General features: G+C 40.4%; 2 protein-coding genes across 2 annotated transcripts in view; one reads left to right on the top strand and one right to left on the bottom strand.

The window, feature by feature from the left end:
• LOC122569998 (G1/S-specific cyclin-D2) overlaps positions 1–11008 on the top strand; it is a 138718-nt gene extending 127710 nt beyond the window's left edge. The window contains exons 7-8 of the mRNA XM_043731776.1: positions 5738–5883; positions 7016–11008. Of these exons, the coding sequence (XP_043587711.1) occupies positions 5738–5883; positions 7016–7228 (359 nt within the window). The 3' untranslated portion in view covers positions 7229–11008. The remainder of the gene's footprint in view (positions 1–5737; positions 5884–7015) is intronic.
• A 1585-nt stretch (positions 11009–12593) lies between these two features.
• Positions 12594–14350, bottom strand: part of LOC122570003 (COMM domain-containing protein 4) — a 64157-nt gene continuing 62400 nt past the window's right edge. The window contains exon 11 of the transcript XR_006317642.1: positions 12594–14289. The gene's annotated coding sequence lies outside the window, so the exon portion shown is untranslated. The remainder of the gene's footprint in view (positions 14290–14350) is intronic.

Genomic DNA, 14350 nt, shown 5'->3' with positions numbered 1-14350 from the left:
AAACCTTACGCGGCAAATTGTATCGAATTTAAGTCTTCTTTGTTCGTGATATCACAGTGTTTTCACGTAAAAATGCTAAACGCAAGGTACGTTTAAGAATTCGAGATACGATCTACGTAGAAAAACGTTCGTAAAAATCGTACATTTTTCATACGTAACTGCGCCAGATACCGAGCTCCACGACTACAAAATTATAGTTCGTCCTACTTTGCCGATTTCGCAAAATTGGCGCAACGATATTTCAAGTTGTCCAGCGCCAGATACCTATTTCCCATAATATTCTAATTGCTGCAAACTGGTTAATGATAATTAACGAAACCGATAAATTCTTGCACAACAGTCATATTCTACGTCATCTGTGAATATAGAACGAAGTAAACGTTATCTGCGTGTCGTTTTTTATCGCGACTGCTTATCAAATATTCGAATATTTTAAAAGTACGATAATATTAACGCCGGTTCAGCTTTTTCCTTCATTTTTCTTCTCTTTTCTCTGTAGTAAGCGATTTAATTCGACGTTCGCGCATTTTGAACGCAACATTGTGGCGGAAGTGCATAGTACGAGCCGCTGGTATTCGTTCGTTAAAACAGACCATTATCATTTTAATTAAGCGTTGATCGCGATTCTTTTCCCGCCCTATCTATAGGCGAAAGTATAACAACTTTAGAACGTTCCTATATATATGTATATATATATATATATATAGTTCGTGTCGCGAGATTTCTCAATTTCATTTGATTTGTTCGAACGTTCAATTTTATCAAGGTCTGCTTAGTACGAATAATACGGGGAAGAAATAGCACGACGATATCGGCGGAATTGGCCGGGCAGACGGCGTTTAGGCGTTTATTAGAAATTATAATCGCCCGGCGATATTCTTTAAAATGCAATTTTTACGCGCGGACCTTCATTGTTAGCCTCGTTAGAACCGTGCCATGGCATCATAAACAATCGGGAACGTGCATCGTTAACTCACGCGTTAATGAATATGCCGGTGCATGGTGAATAATGCACCCGGCGGAAACCATCGCGTAACTACTTTGAGTCGATTCTATGCGTTCCGTTTTTTTCTTCCTCTCATTCTCCTCTTCTTTCTTTCTGCCTCTTTAATTTCTTTTCGTTGCGCTTCGTTTTAATGGATTATGGCCGACCGTACAATTACGGATCGAAGGTAGAATGGACATAGAGATGACGTAACGAACGTAGAAGGGTGTTTTCCCGTCTTATACGTTCTATTCTCTTCTAATCGTCGATTCGACGAACCTCTCGACGTTACGGCTAACCGAAATAACCGTTGCTAGATTTTTGTCTCTACGATAGAAGATCAAACGGGAGGAACGCGATCGGCAATTTAAATTCCAGCAAATTTAAATAGAAACTCGTTTCGTCTAGCAAATATAGCAAGCTATAAACATTGCATATATTTTTGCGTATTATACGCGCACTTACGTTTCGCAAAAATTGCATAAACGTCCGAAATCTAGGGATCGGTATATAGCGTAACATGTCGGATATTTAATCTTAATTAACTCTTCCGTGTTATTTTTGCTGCTTGAGAAATGACTTCTACCTTCGTGATTACGAGCGTAGCGAGATAAATGAAGGAGGGAGCAAAATTGATTTTTTTTTTCTTCTCATTAATTCGCAGGAAATTTTTAACGCGTTACGTGCCTTAACGAAGGTGGTTGGTTCGTTTATTTTGCATTTCGCGAGAGACATTTTTCTATAGCAAGTACAAATAGTAGGAGAAAATTAAGGATGGAGCAGAGCCTTTGGAGAAAATTCGAAATAACGAGCTACACGATCGTAAAACAGTCCTCCTCGCCACTAAATTTTTGCTTCGTCTTCTTATCGTCGTTAATCATAAGCAGAACCTTGCAAATATGTATAAATAACGATGCATTGTACAATCTCGACACATTTATCGCCATCACGTTGAATAACGATGAACGAAGCGTAAACGGAATAGTCGCGCGATGATCGTCACTGACCACATGGGTCTGTTAACAGCCAATAGAATAAATTACGTAGCGGCAAGTGATACAACCTTCGATTTGAGAAAACTATGGATAAAAATCTTCAATCGAATCATCCCATCTGTATCGTGACTCTTTATATAAGAGGGGATCTTATCTTTGAAGACAGAAAGATACGTTGTACGAAGCTCGAGTAGTTTGTAGTAAAAAAATTCCGCAAGATGCTATTAATTATACAGATCAATTATACAAACGAAAGTAGAGACGATCGATGTCCGCGAAGTGCGGAGCTGTTAAAACGACAACGATCCCGCTGGAAAATCAAGAAATCGAAAGAAACGAAAGAGCGAGCGAGAAAGAGAGGAAGAGTGGGAGCCAAGAGAAACAAAAGCAATAAGAATGCGAAGAAGAAGAAGAAGAAGAGGAAGAAGGGGGCGTCGAACACGACGAGATCGCAAGACACGTTTAAATCCCCTTCTGGACGCTGCCAGTCGGTTGTTATTACAAGCGGGGATGGCAAAAAGCAAGGACCATCGTCCTTCGTCGTCTGGCCGGCTCTGGTGGTCCCTGTTGAAGAAAGAGAAAAGACTAGAAGCGGCCCGGGAGACGATGATTGTTTCTCACGAGCCAAACTAGGTAGCTCGCCGAGCTCGGTTCGAGTCGGTTGACCCTCTTTTTCACCGACGAAAAGAGAAGCAAACGGCGGCGCCACGAATTCCAGCCGCTTCCTTGAATCGCGGAAGGTCCGTGAACCTGCTCCCTGCTCGCCTTTTTCGATTCCACGCCCCTGCAACGCGGACGACTAATTGTTTTCGTCATCGGCATCGATGTAATTCACGCGAACGCTTCTTAATTCTCTCTTTTTTTTTTTTTTATTTTTCATTGATGTTGGATTCGCGTTTGATTGATACACGTACGAATCTTTCGCGAGCTAAACGACGATGACGCTTCTTCAACGAGGAAGCGAAACGACACGTCGTTGCTCCGTATACGTACGATATCGCAAAGAGACGCGTGTTCGAATATTAGCGCGCTAGATTCGTCGGTTTCACGCTCTACGATGTATCGCAGGCCTTGATGGGAACTATAAAGATGTCGGATAAGAAACTAGAGAAGAGATTTTAATTTAGTCGTGTTTTCAGAAGCGAAGAAAAGAAAAGGAGACGTGGAAGTAGAATGAAAGGAAAGGTAGGAGAGGAGGACGTTAAAAAGGAAAGGAACCGAAAATGAATATGAGAATAGGGAGGCCAAGAAAAGGAAGAGGTAGGAAGACCATCGAGGAAACCCAAGCAAGAACAAAATGCCGCTAGAATGAGAAGGAGTCTTGAGGGAAAGGTGGAACGAAGTAGGCATCCGAAAGAGAACAACGGCGAGGCAAGGTAAGACGAAGTATGAGACCAAGTTCTAGAAAGGTCTATGGACAGAATCATACCGAAACCTTGAAACGAAGGTAGAAGACCCGGAGAATATGGAATTGAAATAAAAGCAGCAGTCATGGAGCGAGACAAAAAGGAAGAAAATCAAATCTGGAAAAGTTGCAGAAGAACATCTTCCTGAGATGAAGAATGCACGAAGCTGTGTGTATGTGAATAGGGTGTAACAAGGAAATAAGAGATTCGGATAACGTTGCACAGGACTACGAGGAGAGATAAGAAGAGCAAGAGAGAAGAGCGAGGCCTGAAAGAGACGAAAGAATTGAGATTCTGAAAAAGAAAGCAGAAATCCGTTGCAGAAGTACGAGATCGGAGTATGAGGAAAAAGAAAAGAGAATTGAAATGGATGGAGCGGGGGTGGTCTTGATGGAGGAATGCCGTTCTCCAATAGTAATTCGCCATCCCCGAGGACAACAGAACGCACCTGCACCAGCTTTATAACTCTCTTTCTTCTTCCTCTTCTCTTTCGCGGCTCTGCAAATTTAAGAGCGGCTTCGCGGAATTCCATTCTTAATGGCTTTATTACGGCGTGTGCGTGCGCGCACACACGCTCCCCGTTGAATTTCAGCTTGTCCATCGGACATTTCGGTTGTCCAGGAACCTGTTCCCATCTTTCCATGAATGAATAGCGCTCGCGTTTGAGAAAAATCCACACAAAACGCGCGCCGGACTATATATTACCGGCATAAAAGGATGAATACGATCGCGTCAATGATTGTCACGTTTATCGTCAATCTCGAGGTCCGCTTTACGAATAGTTTGCTCGTCGTCCATGCCGTTCCGTTGCTGCGTCTAATTGTCAAGCTCGTTTCATCAAAAACCGATCGATTTAACGACACGGCCAGAGTCGATCCCTCTTTCCTTCTTCGACATCGTATTTACCGTATAAGTTGTACGACCAAGATTCTTCGAATTTTATTCGCGAATACGACGTACTTGGACTCCTTCGCCTTTTCGTTTCTTGTCCGGAAGTATACGTTACTTTAAGCTGCACTGTGCGTCTAGCGCGAATATCGGGACAGTACGTGAATTTCTACCCTTCTGTCATCGGTATCGGTATATCGGTAAACAAAGAAATTATAAGAAAAGAAGAACAACAACCTATTCCGCCAATAAAGGCAGTAGAAAGTCCGGGATGGTCAGTTTTTCGACCAGATGGGTGTACCGTTAGGAGATTATCGGGACCGAATTCGTACCTAAACCTAACGAAGACAAAAGGCCCCGTAGCTCATTCCCTGGCAATTGTTCGTCATAGCCGGTGGCCCATTTCCAAAGTTACTGGCGATAGCGTCAAGGTTAGCACGGCTTGCTAAGGTGGCGAAAGCTTTCACGGCGCGAGGGAAGGCGAGAAATAAAGAGAGAGTTGTAGGTTGCGTTCTGGTGTTTGCTGAGTCGGTAACCTTTGGGCTTGGCACCACCAAGGCCGGACTTTTCAACGTCGTAAATCTTGTTTCGAATACCCTTTTCCTGGGACGTGTCTACCTGCGGTTCTATTAGCAGATTTTTTATTAGCAGAACGTGGAATGAAACGTTACACGGAATTCTAGGATTCGTTTTCATGGCCGCTTCTGTTAACGCGCTTCGACGACGAGATAGGATCGAACGTTGGACTATCCTATCCTTTTTTCTCTCCCTTTTTCTTTTCTTTTTTTTCCTTTTTTTTTTGGAAATAATGGTAACGTGTTTTTGTCTTTTTCTAGTTGTGTTTTCGATGTTTCGAAAGAAGGTTCCTCGCCGGTTCGTCGAGAATCGGCTACTTCGTATGCCGTTCGTGTTACTTGGAATGGCTGAGAAGATGTGTGTTTGGAATTTAAGGAGCAATGTAAGGGAGTTTTATGTGCACGGTGGATGTTATGCAGGTGGATGTGGATGCAATGGGAATATAAGGTTAATGCACGTGAGTGAGTGTCGAGAAATTTACTGTTTACACTTGACGATGTGCGCCAGTGCAATCAGATTTTTTTATTCCAATTGTTTCGCTGAAACACGGTAAGGGAGCAGTTGCAGTTGCTCTGGAAGGTATTCCAACGCTTGTACGATCCTTCTACCAATGTATTACACGGAACGTTTTAAAATTTCGTTGGCGTTGTACCGAAACACTCGACATCCATTAGCAGCTGTTACCTATGTTCGATAATTATAAAAAAGCCTGCCAAATGTATTTGAACGTTTACAGGATCCTTTTACGAATACGTTATACGGAACGTTTTTGATCTTTCGTTAGCACCGTACCGAGACTAAAACTCAGTAAATATCATTTTTAATAATTATAAGAACGATATTGATTATTTTGACGATAAGTTCGATAATGGACATGTTTTTTGCAGAATACAAATTCTCCATGTATACGCCGAGCATGATCGCGGCGGCGAGCGTCGCAGCGGCCCTCCACGGACTCGATTGGACAGGGAAAAGCGGTTACGGGCTGGCCGGCCTCCTCGACGAGCTAACTCGCATCACGGCTATCGAACAGGTTTGTCCTCGTGTTGATATTATTTCACGACGCCCGAGAGAAACCTCGGATAGCAGCACTGTCAACGAGTAGATATAATCGCAACTTGATTTGCACCTGGTTTATCCGAAATGTCGGAAATAAACGTTGCGTGACAGCTTCTGTGTGTCTGCTTCTGTGTGAGATTTATCAGATATTTTTAATTAACAAAGTTCAATTGCAAACAGATCCATCGAGATAGCAGAATATGGAGCTTTTGTCAGATTCGATTTACGATTTAAGGAAAACGTTTAAATAAATAAATAAAAACAAAAGTTAAATTTCAAACAAAGATCTCGAACGTTGCAAACGGCTCGTTCTCGTTAGCATATGGATAAATGTCGAAATTACTCAAAATTTCATCTTTCATCAAACTGCGCCATAAATATAAAAGACAAACGTTTGAAAAAAGCCGCGTGGAGAGGTTGGTTTTCACTTTGGTTCGAATCTGGACGGTTGGAGATTATGAATGAACAGAGGGGCAGGTGGCCAACATAGTTCTTGGTATACGCTCCTTCCTGCTTCTAAACACATGTGGTCGTCGAAAATATTGCGCTTACACAGGACGTAGACCCCATGCCGAGCCATTCACGCGTGCACTTTATTTGCACTCGGCGCATTATGAATGTATAGTCTGCGCGTGTTTCGAATCGTCTTTTCCCTTTCCCGTCACGCTGTGACTTTTTTCCCCCGTAAACATGTGCCCGACACCTGCTACACTCCGCTCATCAGCACGTTTTTGCGCGACGTCTTGGCTGGATTCGCGAACGATCTCTCAAACTGCTTCTTGGAACTTTCTCTTGTCGATCAAAATTACACGCTGGCTCGATTAATTAATCGAATTATCTTACGCGTTCCTGTTCGTTTGGCCGTGCAACAAAACTCCCCAACAATTCATAAATCGATCGCTTTCCTTCCAACTTCTAACAAGAATCGTAACGAGTATCACATTCTGTAATTTGTAATTATTATGTAGCGCAAAATCTATTAATCTCGATTCTCCGGATAAACCTGCCCGACCCGCCACGTTTCTCAGAATAGCCCTGATTGAAATATTAAAGCCGTATCCTGAGAAGCCAATTATAGGACTGATCGATGTTTCCTCTTCTTCCAGGATTACCTGCAAGGTTGCCTGGAGCAGATCGAAGAGATGGTATCTGAAGCAGTGGGTGCCGACGGTACCGGTGGGAACGGCCATCAGGTGACCGGATCATCACTTTCGGGCACGTCGCAGAGGCCTCTGGGGGACGAGATAACCAGCCAGGAGAAGATCCTGGAACACGAGAAGGCGGGCACGCCGACCGATGTGAGGGACGTCCATTTTTGAGAGACGCCGCTGAGGGAAACTCTGGCCAGGGTGACTCTCTGCTGAGCCTAGAGGCCGAGGAGCAAGCGATGCCCAGCAGCGACGACGACGACAACGACAACGATGCTGAGGAACCCACGGCCACGAAGAGAATCAAGAGGCAAAGTTCGAGCTAAAGAACGCGCGAGAAAATTCTTGAAACGAAAACAGTATACAACGCACAGGCACGTGCGAAGGAAACATGGATACATAAAATACGTTGTGCTTGCTCGAGCGAATCGTCGTTTGGTTTCCCTTCGTCACCACTGTGAACAGAATCGTCTTTAAAAAAAGAGAGACAGATCTCGAAACGTGTTCGATATTTTAGTGTTCTGTACGGACTTTGTAGATTCGTCGCGAAGATTCGTAAACCCAAACGGGACATCGAGGGACTAGGGACATTTTTTCTTTTTTTCTTTTTTAAAGAGCCACTTCCCTTCAAACGCATGTTCGATTATTCGCTGATCGTTGAGCTACTTGCGAGCGAAGGAGCATTATTTTTCGTGGGCACGACTGGTGTAGAGAGCCACGTGATCGATGGAAAAACACGAAACATAAGAGTTTTAGTCGATCTATCTAGATAAAGCTATCGGATATTCGTTATAGTTTTTACTCGGAGATCGAGCAACGATCAATACCGAGGCGTTGTCCCAAAACGAATCGTAATTCCGCGTGCACAATTTATATATATATATATAAGATATATATATGTATGTATGTGTGCGTGCACGCGCGTGTGTGTATGTATGTGTGTATACATATATGCGTATGTATATGCAGAGGGCCGGATAGCGAGCGCGAGGGTCCAAGGTCTCGATGGGCCCCCTTTGTTATTTAGTTGTACGCGTTTTTATTCGCGAATATTCGTGTGCATCCGATCGTTCAAGGCATCGGGATCGGTTTTGTTCTCAATTCATTGACAGAGACTGCGTGTCGTCTCGTATCATGATCTAGAGTTTTCTGAAACTTTTTTCTTTTATTATTATAATACTTTTTTATTTTACCTTTTCTTTTGGGATGGAACGCCCTCTATTTGGCGTTGCAGCAGGGAAAATAGATCGATCGAAGATGCGGAACTTAAAAAAGTCTGAATTGTTTTTCATACTTCCGTTCGAGACAGTGATTCGATAATTTAGCCCCTTGAAAGTTAGATTTCTTTTTACAGAAAGATGTTGGTCGGCGCAAGGAAACGATGCAACAAAGACTAAATAGTTTGACGAGGAATGTAAGTCGAATGTGAAACATTTGAGCGTTGTTTATTTAAGTATCGAACGTTATACACAATAGAAAGAATCGCGAGACACGAGCGTGTACTCCATTCTCGCTTCATTGTCTCTCCATCCCCCCCTCTCCGCCCGAAACATTCACGTAATCATCATGCAATGTTCTTTCTGCATACGATATTAAAACGTTCGCGAACTTTCACGATAATGTCAGCTTTCGATCGGATTCGCTTCGCGTTAATTCGAAGCTGGAAAAGAAGAAAAGAAACTGATCTGCGAAAGGTTAATAACAGATCGACGAATATCGGAGAGAAAAAGGAACGAAAGTAAACCGCGTATAATTTAAAACTCAACGGTTAAATCTTGTTAAAAGAAGAAAGAGGGACACTGAGATTACTCGAACGTAAGAAATAAAACGAATAAAAAGATATGAATGAAACATGTGATTCTAGTAGCATCTTCGAGAGAGACCGAAAAGTAGCAAGAGATACGAAACGTTTCAACGATAATTTCGATGATGGTCGAAGGAGAACAGAGTAGAATTAGAAGAGAAGAGACCGGATGGCGTGCCGTTGAGGGAAGGCTATGCAATACGCTTCGTGCATCTATTTCGCAATAGAATTGTACACTTAACTTTTAGTAGCCGGACGACGAAGCTACCGCGCCAATTTCGTGTATCGTTTAGAAAATTAGAGAAAACCGTTAAAGAGAAAACAGTGAAACGCGGACCGATTCTTTTCTATAAGGCTAGAAAGCAGAGAAGAGAAAAGAAAAGCAAAAGAGGGGAGAGAAGAAATACAGAAAACAAGGAATAAAAAGTTCATATAGTCAAATTCAGTCATGTAGTGTTTTGTACATAGGTATACATACGAGAGAAGTTATATATATATATATATGTACACATTATATATACACGAGGTGTGTGCTTGCGCGCGAGTGAAGAGAGATAGTATGATACGAGAAAAAGGAGGAGTACGAGGAAAAAGAAAATGTTGATGGCGCGTGCGAGTTTATTACAGCGGGATGTCGAATGGAATAGGGAAGCGTTTTAGAGTAGTAGATAGAAAAAGGAAAATATAGTTCCCCTTTGTTTTTTTGTATTTACGTTTACAATAATTGTTAATACAAATGTGTTTTCCTGCCGGGAGTTGCAGCACGACCAGTCGCTTATTCCACTCGGTTCCTAAGACAGGTTGTGCCACGCCCGATGTGCATTTGTAAACGCTCGATGATGCGCGGTGTGTGGATGTGTGGGTTATACGTGCGTGTACATGCGTGTGTGTCGAATTTTTCGTAAGCAAAAAAGAAAAGAAAAAAAAAGGAAAAAAAAAATGGGGAAGAAAAGCTTCAGCGGCGTAGCCAGAGGGTTTCGAAATTCCAAAAAAGATTTATAAGTAACTTTTTACCGTCGAATCTGCTTGTATATGCATTTCAGATTACATCAGAGTTTTTAACTCTTTTTGATATATTAATATGTAAATACATATTATTATGCATATCATAAAGCTGATTTACGATCGCCTCTTGTAGCATGTATCGTATAACTATCAAGCGCGATGCTATTCGATCTATTAAAGAAAACATCGCAGAAATGACATAATAGCGAATTAGTATGGAATTTCTACTGTCTGTGCACCAGACAGGCTAAAATAATTTCTACGAAATAGCTGATCCTTGAGTTTCTTTTTTTTTTGTTTTTTTTTTTAAAGAACTTGATAAAAGGATGACTTTGATAGTTGAACCGAGTCGATCTAACTTTGCATGCTCGAAACCAGCACTCTGCATTTGGTGGCTATTCTTCTCCCAAAACCGCGATTGTAAATATGTAGGAAAGCTATACGAGGCGTACTATTAAAAGTTAACACAGTAGTCCGTGTAAGATAGAGTGTCGAATAACGTGGCGGTGCGATAGAATCGAGAAACGAAAGAGAAATTGGACGAGGAGTTTAGATAAGAGTAGAATCGGACGTTTAAACGTTGTCTAATAATCGAACTATTTTGGTGCTGTGATTTTTATTCTGTGGGTTTGCTAGAAGTGCATGGAACCGCTGAATACGAGATTTTATAGAAACTTCATTTATATATTATGGCGAATGTCTTTTTCGTGTTCGTTCGAGAAACAGGCATTTGGAAGAAAGATTCAAAGTACAAAATCGGAAGATGTAACACGTCTCAATTACTAATTAGAACAAGGTAGTCTAAATAAGAATTTGAATACTCGAAAACAATGAAATTTGATATCCGTGTATTTTATAAAGTCATCGATTGTTATTCGAAATGCGTAAAATTCTTAAAATTAGAACGATTAAAGGGAAATTTTCGAATTTAGGTCTTTGTACATAAATCACCCCTTTCCAAATTTGTAACTCCAAACCAAAAAAAAAAACAAAAAAAAAAAAAAACAAAAAGGAACAAAAGAAAGAAAAAGAAATACCAAAAAGAAAGATTCTCATCGCACAGATCCACAGCACCAGAAGTGTTGAACCTCAACTACTATCGTTCATCCAACGTATTTAACGTTATTATACGCATAAACTCCCTTTTAGAAGACAAAATATAAACGTTTAATCAATCTATCCTCGTTAATCTACGCTGTATGTACGTATAATTAGATCGCCAAGTAGTTGAAGCAGAATATTATCCGACGCGAAACCAAAACGATAAAAATAGAGAAATAATATAAATCCCAATCTCTAACGTCGCGAAAATGAAAACAACTCAAACGACAGTAGTTGAGGCTAGCGTCCAATGTTCATCGAAAAAGAAACAAAAAGGAAATAGTAAAAAGATAAATAATCCACGAACCCATTAGTACTTAAAATGCGTCGAATAGAATAGAGGAGAGAAAAAATAGGGGGATACCAGAGTTCGGGGAACGCGAGTTCCTCTTCTTCCTTCGAACTTGAAAAATGAACGAAACGAACCTACGCTACGAAGAGAATTGAAAGAAGAACTCGCTAAGAGGAGAACAGGACGGGAAGAGGTACACGCGTTTCGTCCGCCCTCGATGAAAATCAATGTGCGCATTCCGACTAAGAAGTAAGAAAACGATTAAAAAAAAAAAAAAAAAAAAAAAAAAAAAAAAAAAAAAAAAAAAAAAAAAAAAAAAAAAAAAAAAAAAAAAAAAAAAACAGAGAACAAGCAAATGGCAGAAATAGCCCAGTGCCACAGAAAAACCTAGTTAGTAACATACTCTTCAAGTAACCAAATCCTAGTACAACGTAGACAGAGATCGAATAATATAAAAGAGAGGAAAGAAAGAAAAAGCAAATGATATGCAGTCTGGTGTACGCATGGCTGACCTTTTTCATACTTGTACTACTAGCGTACGATAATGCGTTCTCTGTGCACGCACCTATATATATACATGTATCTGTATATATATCGTATACTATGTATCGTATATATACAAATAAATGTATATACGTATATGTACATATATATTTGTATATTTTAAACACGTATCATTGTGTACCTTGGAAGAATGGGATCATTGTCGAGAGACGGGGGAGGGACGCATCGGAGCTACATCGGGCAATTTGTAAACCGAAAATGACGGTGCCTTGATGCAGGGTCCCAGATTTTCTTGTACGTTCGATCGAAATTCGAGGTTTGAAGAAATTCTTCTTCAAAGTTTGCCTCTTTTTTCGCCAATCGTCCATTCGAAATTTATTATATTATATTAGCTAGAAGTTAAATTTCTTCGAGGAAATTTATAAATTTCGAAGGAATTCCGGAGGAAAACTAAGAACATTATTTTGTTTATATCCGTTTGTTAGAAACGTATAGAATTGTATTTAATTGTGGAATTTATCGTGATGGTCCTTTAATGGACCTTTATTTTATTAGTAGTATATTGGCTATATGCGTAGGATATTACATATGTTTACATAGTTGTCTCGTAATTTGCCTTTTATTTCCTTTTTCGATTTGGGATCCGTGAAAATAGTTATTCGCATCGATTTTAAACAATCTTTCTTGTGAAGAATCTTTCTGTTTCGTTTTAAAGGTCCCTGTATGTGTACGTGGCATTTAGATTGATGTATTAAAGTTCTTATAATATCGAATTTACTTACGTTAATTTTTCGAGATTCGTGTCTCTTGGTGTTTTACCATTATATTAGTTTTTTTTATATGAATCTGCATCGACGTTTATTTGCCTCATTTACACAATATTCTTCGTTATTTTGTTACATTGTAACACTATGTATCGTGTAATTACGAATGGACGAATTCTAAAAAAAGGCAAATTATTAACAGTATAGATGTAAGCATGTATAAAAATACATAGTAAAATAACTTGGAAAAGCGAAGGAGAAAAACCGAAATGACGATAAAGTAGTCGCGCTTGTCATGAAATAGAACTGTTTGGAGATCTGTGATCCTAGGTTGCGAGCCTGTTCCTAAATCGCGTCTCGTTCCAGTCGAACAACCCCGTTATTCCGCCCCTGTTTTAGCTTAGTAAGAACACGACGAGCTTGCGACACTCTTTTCCTTCTTTAATATCACCGAACGAAAAATAATCTAGCGCCACAGAAATTCTTTCATTTTTTTCCTTCTTCCACGAATAATCGTGGTATACGCGAGAATCCGATTATGTCCTTTTCTTTTTTTTTCCTTCGTTCGATGCGAGTACAGAGTTTCACTTTATTCAACGTCACGTGATTACGCTTCCTCTCAGCAATCCTAATCTTAGCCACGCTCCGCGAATATCAATAGACACATTTTAAACTCGTACCAAGAAGAGATTGAAGCTCAATTTTCCTCTGTGACGAGGATTCACTGCCAGATTCGACGGACGAAAATAATAGTACACGCGCTCAATGACGAACTCGCATCGATCACTATACGCACTATTACATATGTTGTTTTCTCGTTTCGTAGATTTCGTCAGTTGTTTTCCCCGATTTTTTCGTTCGCAGTAAACCAACGCAATAGACATACCACTGATATACCTCAGACACCGCATACACCGCTCGAAACAGCATGTGTAGCTTTTTTTTTTTTTTTTTTAAATCTCACTCACGGCGAAAGAGTGTGCAGAAGAATGAAAACAAAGAGTTATGAAAAATCAAGATGGATGTAAGAATCACACTTATGCGTTACTTTTTAAACCTAGCACGTAAAAATATGATTTTTAATCGATAGGTTGCGCGATTGGTTGTACCAGGCGAAAGTGAGAGCTTCGGTACGACAAACTTTGTACATATCCCACAGTGCGTAATGTGACGCACACTCGAATGGAAAATAAAGTATTAATATTTTATACAGTCGTAAGACATGTCTTATTTATTGCTCCTTTCTTACTATCTTTACATCGAGATAAAAAGATATTCTTTGTACGTTTTACTACAGTTTTTACTAAGTAATAAACGGAAATATTCTAAAAATATATGTCAGAGATGAAAGGACATCGGGGCCTATTTTTTGGAATTGTTGCCAATACCCTAGCTTATCGTAGCTACCTTTAAGCGATAAAACTACGAGATAGTTGTAAGGCGCTAATCCAATTAGGTGTACTCAGGGTTTATGATGATGGGCTTGGATTCAAAGTGACATAACGAGTCACCGAACGTAGCCACGGTCATGGGATGGGCGTGTAACAACAGAGGTATGAAATAATTATGCAGCTCGCCTTAAAACAAAACAAAGATTGACCCGAGAGGTGGGGAGACTATATAGGGGTAAGTCGATTTGGTCTAAGACACAGTTGACACAGCTGTTGATCGAGTTGCTGATTGAGTCGCTTGCTGAGTTATCGAGAGATAACTGTATCACGTTGTGTTCGTCGTCCCGTTGGCTGTAGATTCGTTGCAGAACCTTTATAGTAGTTGAAAAGAAAAGTTAATAAACGATTCATTAATAATTCTTGATAGGAATT

Source organism: Bombus pyrosoma, linkage group LG8 (assembly GCF_014825855.1).
Source record: "Bombus pyrosoma isolate SC7728 linkage group LG8, ASM1482585v1, whole genome shotgun sequence".
NCBI classification, from domain to species: Eukaryota; Metazoa; Arthropoda; class Insecta; order Hymenoptera; family Apidae; genus Bombus; species Bombus pyrosoma.
The sequence above is the reverse complement of the archived record's forward strand: the minus strand, read 5'-3'. Positions and strand labels throughout refer to the sequence as shown.